We start from the raw sequence: 13,005 nt of genomic DNA, 5'->3' as shown, positions 1-13,005 counted from the left end.
TCGCATAGCACCAACTTTAAATGCATCTCCTTCCGAAATTAAATTAAGAATTCACATGCCACTAATTAAGAAACTGATACTAATTGAAGTTGTATATTGTAAAATGCAATTGCTTTTAGAATTCCTAAGTGATATCGGTTAGCAAGAAACCCATACTAACTCAAGTTGTATAGTGTAATAACGTAACTACAAAACACCAAGCTTTCTGCTGCTAAAAAAGCTTTTACAAAATCATAAAACTCTTAACAATTTGAACCCTACCAGAAAGTTTATATGAGTTGAAGAACAGCTGTACTTAAGTGCAGCAAGATCATAACCTCTTACAGATTCTCCTCCGTGTCAGAACCACTTGCAGTCCAAATTAAGAAAGATTCAATGCCAGATCAAGAACAAATCAGCAATAATTTAAACTGAAATCCCTAATTATTGTTGCAAAGAGAATTCATATGAAGATTAACTACATTATTTAATTCGAATGGAATCCAAAAGCAGCATAAATATGAAGGGAAATTTTTTTTATAGCAAAAGTCACATTTCAACAGCAATTAATAGCAGAAAGCAGAGTTTAGTAGCAGGGACCAAAACAATTTCAGTAAAAAGGACCAGAAACTGCAATGACTAACATATTTACATACATGTGAAAATCTATTCACAACCACATTTACAATGACTAACATATTTACAATAACTTACATATATATATATATATATATATAGATGTCCAAGTGTCTATCGGTACTACTGTCTTTCAAATGGATCCTCAATTTCTGAAATCATAGAAAAGAACCACTCGAAAAAGTTATGAAAAAAAAAGTTCAACTGTGTACAGGTACCAAAGAAAATGTTTTTTTTTCTTTCTTTCTAAGATTTATTGATTTATGCTCAGGAACATGTGAACAATCAGCAAGAGCCACAACTAATTTAGGCATCACCCGAACATTGAAGCAGATAACACATCAATAGAAGATCCAACATCTCACCACTTCCTTAATTAAAGGTGGAAACATAGGGTACAAAAACATGATTTTCAATTAAAAAAAATAAAGAACACGTTAAGGGCTTATTGCAGGTGCACTCTCTCAGTTAGTAGCAAGTAATATAGTTATGCTGCTTATGGTTATACTAAAACAACCATCACCTAAAATGCCACACCTTTATGCTTCATTCAAAATAACCACCATAAACAATTTGCAATCCAAAGGTCCAATAATTCAAAGCTCATAAAAAAATTGAAAGTAACTAATTAACCACCATCACCTAAAAGGCCACACCTTTATGCTTCATTCAAAATAGCTACCATAAACAATTTGCAGTCCAAAGCTCCAATAATTCAAAGCTCATAAAAATACTGAAAGTAACTAATTAACCTTAAAATAAAGCAATTTGTTCGAGCAAAAAAAAAAAAAAATATGAGAACTCTGAGTAAATAAAAATACCCCTAAAGATTCTAAAGCAACAAAACCCTAGTTCTCAAATTACAGAACACTAAATTCGATACTAAGTTTTTACTTCTGTTATCTTTTGGAATGCATGGTTAATTTATTTTTATTAATACTCTATTGTGAGTCTGAATGGTAGCCTCTAATGGATTGGCAACTGAATGCAAGGGATTAGGATGAGAGAACTTAAGTAACGGCTTGATATAATGACATTAAATTTTTAATTTTCTTTTAAAGAGTCAATAGTTTAGAGCTTAGCCTCTGCCTTTAACAGTTGGTTGATTTGTAACTATATTGAATCGCATCATACTCTCATGTACTTTTTCAAGATGCTCAAAATGCTATAAATGACTTATCTGGTAAGGATGATGGTCTTCCTATTTAAACTTTGTTTTTCGACAACTTCTCAAGAACTAAATCATTACCAAGATTCAGTTTAATTAGTTTTCTCATTATATCTAAATTATATGCAGTTTATAAAACAACACAATCATCTTCAAAGACCATTTCAAAACCAATATAACTTTAGTCCTAAAAACAAATTCACAAAACACTCACACAGACATAGACAGCAATTAAATTGCAATTTCAAAACAAAGGTAACTTTTGTTCTTCAAACCAAGAACCACATATGCATACCAAAATGATGACGCTGCGATGGGAGTCCAAACTAAACAGCCAAAACAGAGAGAGAATAAGAGTAAGAATTCGAATAGAGTTCCTCTTGTAGAACTAAAGAGGTGTTTATATTGTATAAATGACTCTTAGCTTGTTTTGCTTCTTGCAGGCTAATGGGATTCAGGAAAAATGTGTTATTTGGTTCCTCTCGTAGAACTAAAGAGGTGTTTTCTAGAGACCTAGAATATATGGAATCTCTACCCAGCAATAAAAACAGAGAACATCACATAGGCAACATAAGCCGAACAAAAATCCCACATTTCACAACCAAATCATCACATCAGTTCGAAACATTAAACTATAAGAACTAAAAATAATAATAACAGTACCTTGAACTGAACCCTTAGGTCAGAACCTCCTGCTTTGCAACCTGAAACAAACGAAAGAAATTAAAACCCACGAACCCACAATCAGATAAAAACAATTTTCAAGGAAAAACAAAACCAAGATTGGTATACAAAAAACCATCAGATCTATAACCTGGAAAAAAAAATAAAAAGCCACACAAAAAAACCCAAAAAAAAAAAAAAAAAAAAGCAACTGACCTTAAAACAGAGAACAAACAGAAAGAAAGAGAGATGAATGTCTAAAATGAGAGAAAACAAAACAAATAAGGGAAATTAATATCTCTGATGAATCCACTAAAACCTGACCTAACACACTAAAAAAATCGAAAATAATCCACAACAAAAAGGCAGAAACGATGACAATCTAACCTGACAGTAAAAAAAGGAATTAAAAAAAGGAACTTATCTTTGGAAATCCAGCCATGCAGCGGCAGATCCGGACGACCCGTATGGTTTTCTCTGACCATCCCCACTCTCCCACTTCTGAAATCCATCACCCATACCCCTCCCCCTCACTCTCTTTCCATCGCCATCTCTCTCTCTCTCTCTCTCTCTCTCTCTCTCTCTCTCTCTCTCTCTCTCGCTGTTAGAGCCTCCATCCTCCCGAAACCCTCATTGAAGGACAACAAATGGAAACCTACATGGCAACCCCCGAATTCGTTCAAAACCGAGAGGACAAAATTGCCCTCCAACCCAACCCAACCCAAATCTGATGGGTTTCTTGTAAATAAGGTGAAATCAAGGGGTAATCCGTCCTAAACCCTCGGGACAAAATTACCCTTCTAAGTTCTAATAAATACCCTTCAAACCCAGCCCAAATCTGATGGTTTTATTGTAAATAAGATGAAATCAAGGGACAAACAATTGACTGTAGCTGAATGAACAGTCAATTCCTCCTCAATTTTAGAATAGATAATTATATTTGTTTTACAAAGTATTATACTATATATAAAATTATGTATGCAATACATACATATATATATATATATATATATATATATAAAGTTATTTGGGTCCCGTAATATTTCACCTCACACCTAGGTGGGGCTATCCATGAAACACCCTCGCCTACACCTCCATACATTGGATCTATCATATGGGATGTGATTTCAACAAACTATTTTTATTCTATGGTTAGCTTTTGGATTAAATGAATCAAAAGAAAATAAAGGAACATAAATAAATAGAGCTGTGCAGAAATAAAAGAAAATGCACATCTCATCGTTGTTCATCCTTGGGCTGTAAAACGCTTCTTATGGCATTAAAAGTGTTTCCTCGTTTTATTTTGGTAGAAAAGTTCAAACTGTTTTATACTAAATTCATCTAAGCTACAAAGAGGGAAATTCAAACACAGGACCTCAAATGAATGGTCGAATGTTCTTAATCAACTGAGTTACAAATCATTTATCACAAAACTGTTACTAGTACTATCCGATTATTTTTGCTCCCAACAACTGTTTGGTGATGCTCAGTATGATTCTTGAAGGTCGTATCCTGGCATATGTTGTACTGCAAGTGTCAGGTACTGCAACTCTTCTCTGTTTCGTACTACTAAAAGCAGGACAAACGGCGTGTAGGGTTTGCATGTTAAGCGTGAGTGATGATCGGCATCTTTTTCCACATTGTTCATGTGTTTTCGATTTGTCTGTTGCTCCATTCGGGATTAGATAAGGATAATACTGGTAAGTAACGTCCATTTGTTTTAGGTCATTCACTTTGTCTTTTGCCTTTCACCTAACAGAAAGAAGGAAATAAAGAAAAGCTGTCCCGCTTTAGTAGTTGCCAAGTGACTTTCGTTATGTATGGTATACATGATTTGTTTTCCAAGTTGAAAATTTGCTCGCTATGAATAATTAGCCAAGTTATAAACCCTTGAGTGTCTCGTACGTCATATATGCTCACTCATGTTGGATCATATATAGATGTTGGATGCTTACCTCCTTTTCTATTTAAAAGCAGACCAGTTGTAGGGTTCGTCATGACACTCCATCATGGGTTGGAAAGAGTCACAAATGTATTTTAACCTCATTCTAATCATCGTTGTGTGATTCATCAGTGCCAATAATCGAACTCAAAACGTGTCGTGTTAGACTCTAACATAAGTTGGAAAAGATTTGAAGCTTTGGCTATACCTCTTACATTGCTGTCTCAACGATAGATGAAATTAACACAAATTCCAAATAGCATTGTTAAAATTGGATTAAAGAACCCATTGTTTTATCTAATTTATATTGCTCGTGTTGGAAATAAAATATGAAGTATAGAACAAAGAGAGAATAGATAGAGGGACGAGACAAGATTAAAAGGAGAATCAGAGTGTTTTTTCTTCTTATTAGAGTGTTTGTTTATAGGCTTAGCGTTTTTAATATTTTTCCTTTTAACAATAGTATTTTATATGATTTGTTTTAAAAACAAGTCTAATAGGATTATTAGTCCCATGGTATTAAAGCAGTCGGAAGATAATCCCTGTAGAGAAAAGATTAGGATTTAAGTCCCTGCGGTTAAGTCCATTAGGATTTAGGTCCAAAATTGAAAATTTCGTCAACTCTTTATTAATTATTAGCACGTGAACCACATATATGAGGCTAAAACAAAACTCTTCGTTAATTGTTGGCGATTGAAGCTTACATGTGATGCTAATATTATCTTTTTAATATCACATGTGAGTTTCATATGCTAACAATTAAAAAATAGTTAGCAAAATTTTCATTGTAGGTCTAAATTTCAACAAACTTTATCATAGGGACATAAATTCTAATTTCTTTAAGGGGCAATTTCCGTTTATCGTATCACTACGAGGCCTATCAATCCAATCAAACCTTAAAAAAATAATAACTGAAAGGACAAAACAGAAAGCTAAAAAATGTGTGGCTGGTAATTATCTGAACCATAAAGGTTATTTATGTCATTAAAGAATACTTGTACGAATGATTTTCCTAGATCGTACTGCTGCAACTCCCAAGCTCCCTCCTATAAATTTCTGAGCGATCTATATCCTTCACAGCTTGTAATGGGAAGGCAACCCGAAGCTTCTGGCAATCAGTAAAGGTGCGCGTTAACCATCCGTCATCGGAGAAGATTCAGGCGGCGCAGCCAGCTTTCCGGCGACCTGGTCAAACTTGGATTTCCAATCCATTTCGGTAAATTGCAATCATTCCTTCTCAAATTTTAACTTGAATTGCAATTTACTAGTTGGTAAAGTAGACTGCAATTTCGAAGTTTTCTGTTTGGTTGCTGAGCAAATTTGGAAAAGAAAATAGAAATGGATATAGAGATGTTGTCCGTAAGTTTGTGTGCATAAATTGTATGTATGCTTAGTTTTTACAATGGTTATGCGTTGACTCTGTTTTGAGTTATTGATTACCAAAAGTTTTGAAGCTTTTATTGCACTATGAACTCGATATCGAAAAATAGAAGTTGCAGATGTGGAAGGACTGAAAATTTTGGTATGTTTTTGGTTGAAGTTGAAGATGGAGAAGGAACAAGAGATTGAGTGGATCAAAGCTCAGAACATTGGAATAAGCGTAGACCTTGTTGCTGCAGCCAAACATCAGCTTCAGTTTCTTGCTGCTGTTGATCGGAATCGATATCTCTATGAAGGGCCTGCTCTTGAAAGGGCAATCTATAGGTACAACAAATCCTGCAGATTTTTTGCTTTGTAGCTTTGGTTCAGTTCTTGTGTTTTTGGGTGCTTTAGAGTTTAGATTCTTGGCCATTATTAGATCACATTTCTCGGTTTTGTTTTTTTAGTTTTGATGGTTTGTGTTCTGGTTTCCTGTTGTTTTCAATTCGGGGTTTTTGAGATGTATGCTTAGTTTGAGCTTATTGGGTTTGCAATCATATACTTTGTCTGGCCATTTGATCTTTATATGTCAAATTGGAATTACAGGTACAATGCTTGTTGGCTCCCGATGCTTGCCAAACATTCAGAGTCCCAGATTTCTGAAGGACCTTTGGTTGTACCTCTTGATTGTGAATGGATTTGGCATTGTCACAGGCTAAATCCGGTATGCTTCTCTGGCTGAACTGTTGGAGTTTTGGTTATCTTTAATCGACAGATTGAATTGCTAAGCTTTGCGCTTTGAATATGTTTCAGGTTCAATACAAGACTGACTGTGAGAAACTTTATGGAAAGATCCTTGACAATTCTAATGTTTTATCGTCTGTTCAAGACTCTTGTAAAAGGAAAACTGAAGAAACTTGGAATAGTTTGTATCCAGAAGAACCATACGACTTAGACTTAAAGAAGGTGTTCTCGGAGGATATATCTGAAAGATCTGCTCGACTTGAAAAAAGCACCAAATATGATCTGGTTTCAGCTGTTAAAAGACAGAGTCCTTTCTTTTACCAGGTAATATGAGATTGTGGCCAATACATTTGTTAATATACTTATTCTGAGTTTTCAAGGGGTCCATCTTTGCTGACTAATTCAGATTCTAGATCACTTTGTATGCAAGTATTTTTGAGAGTTTGGGGGGTTCCGATATAAGGGAACATTGTTGTATCTATAGGATCATCCAGTGTTATCATTAATTTCTCTTGGACTGTTATTATATGTTTCCATTATGTGGTTATACAAGGAACTCCGTTTTGAGAACTTTTTGTTTGGAATACTTTCTTCTTTATTATTGGTGTTGTGAGGCCATCCACAGATTTCTATGTGGTTACTGGATCCAAGGACAGTTCATGTCATATGCCATTACCCGCTTGCATTTTAGGTTTAGTTGCATAATATATATACAAACACATACACCTAGACCCACAAGTAAATATCAGACCTGCCAGAATGGTTCTCCCCTATAACATTCCATTGTTCTTTTTTCATTTTCTTTGCTTCTTCTGGCTTATGTGTTTTTCCTTATGTTTGGCAGGTATCCAGACCCCACATGAACCATGATCTATTTATCAAAGGGGCTGTGGCTAGATATAAAGGCTTTCTTCATCTAATCAAGAGAAACAGAGAGAAGTCTGTAAAACGTTTCTGTGTTCCGACATACGATGTTGACCTTATCTGGCATACTCACCAATTGCATCCTGTATCTTATTGTAAAGACCTGAATGAACTAATGGGCAAGGTATTGGAGCATGATGACATGGACTCTGACAGAACTAAAGGGAAGAAACTTGATGTTGGGTTTTCTGGAACTACCAAGCAATGGGAAGAGACCTTTGGTATCAGGTATTGGAAGGCAGGAGCAATGCATAGAGGTAGTGCTCCATGTCCTGTTACGACCACTCCTTACAAATCTAGCATGATGAGAAAGGATGTAGCTGCATCCATCGAGTATCAGAAACTAATTCAGCTTCCAGAGGTTAAATCTGTGGAGGTAGATTTCTTTCAATCAAATGCTTTTTTCCCTTTTATTTTCTTTGCAATAAAGAAATATTATAGAAATGACAGGAAGAGAAGCCCCCAATTTAAACATAGAACTTTTGTTTGGTGAATATAAACGTTGAACTTTTGTTCGATGAAAATATAAACATTTAACTTAGTCTACAGCATCTTACTTGTGGCTCCTCACTTTAATCGTTGACCTCATTAAAGGCAGCTGATGACTTTTGAAGTGCCTTTGTAGGAGTTTAGAAATGTTTCATCATTTCATTCTTCAGATTCATAATGTATGTGTCAAGATTGAATGTTTCTCCTCCAGTGAAAACTTAGAACCAAGATAGTACCTTCAGCAAATGTTGAGCATGCTTTTGAATTCAGACTGTTGATATATAACTAAGCACCACAGCTGGCTTTCATTTCTATTACACCTCAATTATTTTAAGGCAGTGCACATATAAACGAGTTTCTTGTACTCCTATATAATTAGGGACCTATGCTGCCACGTGCCTGAGCCAATTACACAGCAGTTATTTTTCTTAATATATTTTCCTATACCTTTTTCCAGGTCCTTTTGGAGTGTGTGGAAGTTAGAAACTTACCAGAAGGGCACAAAGGAAGTCTCTTTGTCACATTTAGTAAGACCCAAAATGATTATTTCTTTAACGTGAAGCGGAGACTGAGTATTTTGTCTGAGTCTGGAGAGAAACAGGTTGCTTGTTTCCAATGTGAACCTACTGGAGAGCTGGTTTTTGAACTGATATCTCATTCACCTTCCCACTTACCAATGATAAGGACCTATAAAACATTAGGTTCTACTTCACTCTCTCTTCAAGACTTTCTGGTCCCACTCTCTAAATTAGATGCAGAAAAATGGTTGGAGGTAGTGCCAAGTTCTGGAACTGTGAACTCGAAACCAATCTACCTTCGTGTTGCCGTGTCATTTACTATTCCGGCCTTGGCTCAACGCACATTCAACATGGTTCGTTCTCGACCATTGTCCAAAAGTTCTTGCTTTTTACCACTTCCTGGGAAGGTAGTAGATGCCAAGAATTTGACGCATGTGATTGATGAAACTGGTACAAAGCTTATCAGCGTGCAAATGAGGTATCAAAGTATATATTTCTTGAGTTGAGACATTGCATTTTACATGCTGCATTCAGTTTGGAAGGAAAATTATACATATGTAGCATTTAAGTATGTCCAGAACAATTTATCCTTCTCAACTTGTGAATGTTTTTGCATTTTATGATTTATTCTAAAGCTCTATGCCGGCCTGGATATTTGTATATACAGGCATCCTGAAAAGGCAAAGGCAAGGGAAAACACCATTCTTGGGAAAGAGGTGATTGGAATCACCAAGTCTGGAAAAATATCTGCTCTTGCTAAGTCTGTTGGGACTGGCTGGACTTTGATGGATTCTCACTGGTCCCTTCATCATGAAAAGAATTCCAATGGAGATGGCCACCTCTTTGTTCTCCATGGAGAGAAGATGGTATGCATCCATGCTCTATTCACTTCGCATGTTTCCGAATTACATCATAATTATAGATATTTTAGTTCCCCCCTGCATACATATACGCAGACGGCCTCTTCAACCAGGAAATGAAGAGGGTTGCTTGTATGCAATACTAGATCTGTCTCCTAAATTTATCTTTGGTACAGGTCAAAATATTCCACGGAAGAAAGCTGGACTATGAACCTAAACATTGCGACAAACATAAAAGTGAACAAGATTTCATGACCTTGGTTGAATTCTCTGCTGAAAATCCTTATGGCAAAGCGGTGGCATTGCTTGACCTAAAATCCGGATGTGTCCAGGTACTGTATGATCACTTCCCTAATTCTCTTGCTTTGTCATACTTTGTAAACAATTCCTTAATCTTACTTCAAAAATGAACAGGTAAAGGAAGAATGGATTCTAGTTCTTGGGATCACGCTGGCTTTTATATTATCTGATATGCTGAAGAAGGAAGGATATGACATTTTTGCTGTTAATGCCAAGGAGATGGGTAGTGTAGCTGAGGAAATTAATGAGAACCATGACTCCCATGAGGGAGTCAAAACAACCAACTTGACCTCTTCAGGAGTAACCGAGGTTGAGCAGAACAATGATGTGGCTGAAGGATATGCAGTGATGCCAAAAAAAAGTGGAGACTGCGGTACTGGGTGTGGAAATGTAACAAGGAGTGAGGTTTCTGCAGGATGTGGCAGTGGTTGCGGTGGAGGATGTGGGAGCATGGTGAAGAGTGGTGGCTGTGGCAGTGGTTGTGGTGGTGGCTGTGGCAGTGGCTGTGGTGGTGGCTGTGGAAGCATGCTGAAGAGTGGGGGCTGCGGTGGCTGTGGAGGTAGTGGTGGTTGTGGTGGTTGTGGCGGTGGCTGTGGAAGCATGCTGAAGAGTGGTGGCTGCGGTGGTTGTGGTGGTAGTGGTGGTTGTGGTGGCTGTGGTGGAGGATGTGGAAGTCTTTTCAAGAGCAGTGAAAACACATCCGGTAACTCATGCGCAGAGGAACACCAAAAGGAAATACCCAGTCATGTGAGTGAGGGAGTAGTTGCTTAATGCCCGCTCCCCTGTTCATACTTGCTGTGTGCCCAGTTTCCATCTGTTGTGTGATCTTGTCTACGATAAATAAAGCTTCATCTTTCTCATCCATCAAGCAGCTCCGATTTGCGAATCAATCGATGCAACTGCGTATATAGAACTCGATTCCTCCGAAGTCTTTTCGTTTATGTTTATCGGAATATGTAAATATAATTAAGGTTGAATATCATAATTCAGCCTTGAACTCTCCTCAATTGTATTTGGCATTTACATACCCCTGAATATAATTCAGGTTGAATATATTATAGTTTGAAGTTTTTAATGTAATTGTGTTGAATATTGTGGAGCCAAAAAGTGATTCTCCAATAGAAATATCCAAAGCCCATTGATCCATTTGTACAAGTGCGTCCTTGCCTCATTCGCCTGCATAAGAACTATTGCCAATTTGTTCATCGGGAGCATTTTTTTTATTTTTTAATTTTTAATTTTTTTAAGATTAAGTACGAATAATCATCTTACTTTGTCTCGTTTCAAATTAGTTTTAACATTTTCAAACATTTCAAAAAACTTAACGTTATGAAAATTGAACATATGTTAAGTCATTATTGTTAAGTGATGATATTATTAACGTTCAATGATTATGTGGATCCTAGTAGCCATCTTTAGTGCTTATACTGACAGATGCATAGAGATGTAGATAACTTCACTCTCGGTCACACAAAAAATATAGAAAGAGTTGTAATCCAAGTTTTAATTAAGGCTATTTTAATTTTATATCATGAAAAGAAAAAAAAATCATCTAACATTTAATCTAATCTTATTAGTCCACTCAAATTTTAACACATGCTATATTCATACTAAAATTACTCATCAAGTCATCATAGAGTTAATACATAGTAGCCGTATAATGCACAAAAAACAGTATTATAATTATGTTGAAACTAACATTGTGTAATTCAGTGATGTCATTGTCATGTCACACAATAATATAACATACTTCGTTGCTTTCTAACTACGCTTAACTTTTGATATGCCCCCTTGTGATATCCTTTTTGCTTTTTGATGGTCATTTTGAAATAACTGTTCAAATATAACTTTTATACAATAAAATAATACTACATCGTGATATTAAAAAGAATGACTCCTTTGTCTAAAGCGTATGATTTTGTCTAATGGACAATACTTGGTTACTTAAAGATGAGTAGGGATTCATACTCAAAATTTTTCAAAATTTTTTGTTGTCAATTTATAAAACCTCATGTTTTATAATCAGAACCGTTCATATTATAAATCACCCTATAAAGATTGCATTTGTAAAAAATCAATTAAAACTATGGTCGTTTAATCATCAAATTGTTTAAAAACAAATGAACAGTATTGGTAAAAGCATTACACACCGTCTATGTATTTGCTACAATAGATTGATTAAACGACCTTAGTTTTAATATATTTTTTTTTGTAGAGATGATCTTTACAGTGTGATTCATAGTATGAACGGTTCTGATAACAAGCATAAAGCTCCGTGATTAAAACACTAAAAATTTTGAGTAAGAATTCCTAATCATTTTTAAGTAGCAAAGTATTGTTCTTGTTTAATTTGTGGATGTCATCAGTTGTAAACAAACGTATGACATTCCGTTTCTCTCAGCATGACATATTCCACAACTTTGAGGTAGCCAGTCTTATTCATTTTCCTCCCCTCTAGTAGTTCGGTTAAAATCGCAATGGCCGAAATTTTATTTTCCCGTTTTCAACCAACCTTCAAACTCAAAACAAATGGTTGACCCTCTTTTCGGTTGTTAGAGACAAAATCCCTCCAATCAAGTCAACCCATTGGCTCCTTTACCATTCATTTTTGGAAAAATATCGATTATGTTAGCTTCTTTTATTTTTTTTGCAAGAATGCATATTCATCAATACGTTTTCTTTTTCTACAAACGATAGGATAATTACACTAATTTTATCTAAAATATTGAGAGGCGTTTTATCTAAATTAATGAGAGGCGTATTCAAATTTGAGTGCGGAGAGTGATGGTACACTACTCTAGCCAACTTGATTAAATCTATGTCTTATTTTTCTTAGTTTGTTGGGTTCTTGCTTCAGTAGTGTTATTTCATAACTTCATTAGGAAAGTAGAGAAGCAAATTTGTGATTCTAACATTTTACGTATTTTATTTTGCGCTTAATTATTCTTCTTTAGAAAACCAGAGGGCCGAAGTTCGTATTTACACTATATATAAGAAAATTCATTTTGTCAACAAATTAAAGAGGGAAACCTAACTAAAGGGATACAAATGAGAAAGAAACACATAATCCAAGAGCCCTCAATAAGACTTTGGAGGTTGTTACTATTTTACTATTTATTAAAAGTGGACGCTTAGCAAACTTATGTTTAGCCGAGTTGATTAGAGTAGTGTAATTTTCTCTTTTGTATTCAAGTATGAATCCTTTTTTCCACTGTTTATACTAAATTAATTTGAATATCGTTCAGATCAAATAGAAAAAATGAATACGTCTAATTCTCTTGGTAAAATGCATCATCTGTACATCCATAATTTTATTCTTACCTTGTGCTACACTTGAGTCTAAAGACTTATTTGTTATAAAGCAGAAATTAGGACCTCCAAAGAAACCAAGTATTAACTCTGGCCATTAAGAAAATATAAATC

General features: G+C 35.3%; 1 protein-coding gene across 2 annotated transcripts; it reads left to right on the top strand.

Annotated features, from left to right (window-relative positions):
* The first annotated feature begins 5,353 nt into the window (after window positions 1-5,353).
* Window positions 5,354-10,728, top strand: LOC137719991 (DNA-binding protein, putative (duplicated DUF1399)). Of its 2 annotated transcripts, none has more exons than XM_068458978.2 (9): window positions 5,354-5,604; window positions 5,929-6,092; window positions 6,354-6,471; window positions 6,561-6,815; window positions 7,336-7,791; window positions 8,362-8,900; window positions 9,090-9,288; window positions 9,459-9,614; window positions 9,697-10,728. In XM_068458978.2, the coding sequence occupies exons 2-9, from the start codon at window positions 5,935-5,937 to the stop codon at window positions 10,351-10,353; spliced, it is 2,538 nt and encodes an 845-aa protein (XP_068315079.1). In that variant the 5' UTR covers window positions 5,354-5,604; window positions 5,929-5,934; the 3' UTR covers window positions 10,354-10,728. The 2 variants fall into 2 exon arrangements, with proteins under 2 accessions (XP_068315079.1, XP_068315080.1); XM_068458979.2 differs by having other exon boundaries at window positions 5,437-5,604; window positions 5,935-6,092.
* The last annotated feature ends 2,277 nt before the right edge of the window (window positions 10,729-13,005 follow it).

The sequence above is a fragment of the Pyrus communis genome, chromosome 1 (genome assembly GCF_041283825.1).
Source record: "Pyrus communis isolate YQ-2024b chromosome 1, ASM4128382v1, whole genome shotgun sequence".
In the NCBI taxonomy this organism is placed as follows: Eukaryota; Viridiplantae; Streptophyta; class Magnoliopsida; order Rosales; family Rosaceae; genus Pyrus; species Pyrus communis.
Note: the sequence above shows the minus strand (reverse complement) of the source record. Positions and strands in the feature narration are given on the sequence as shown.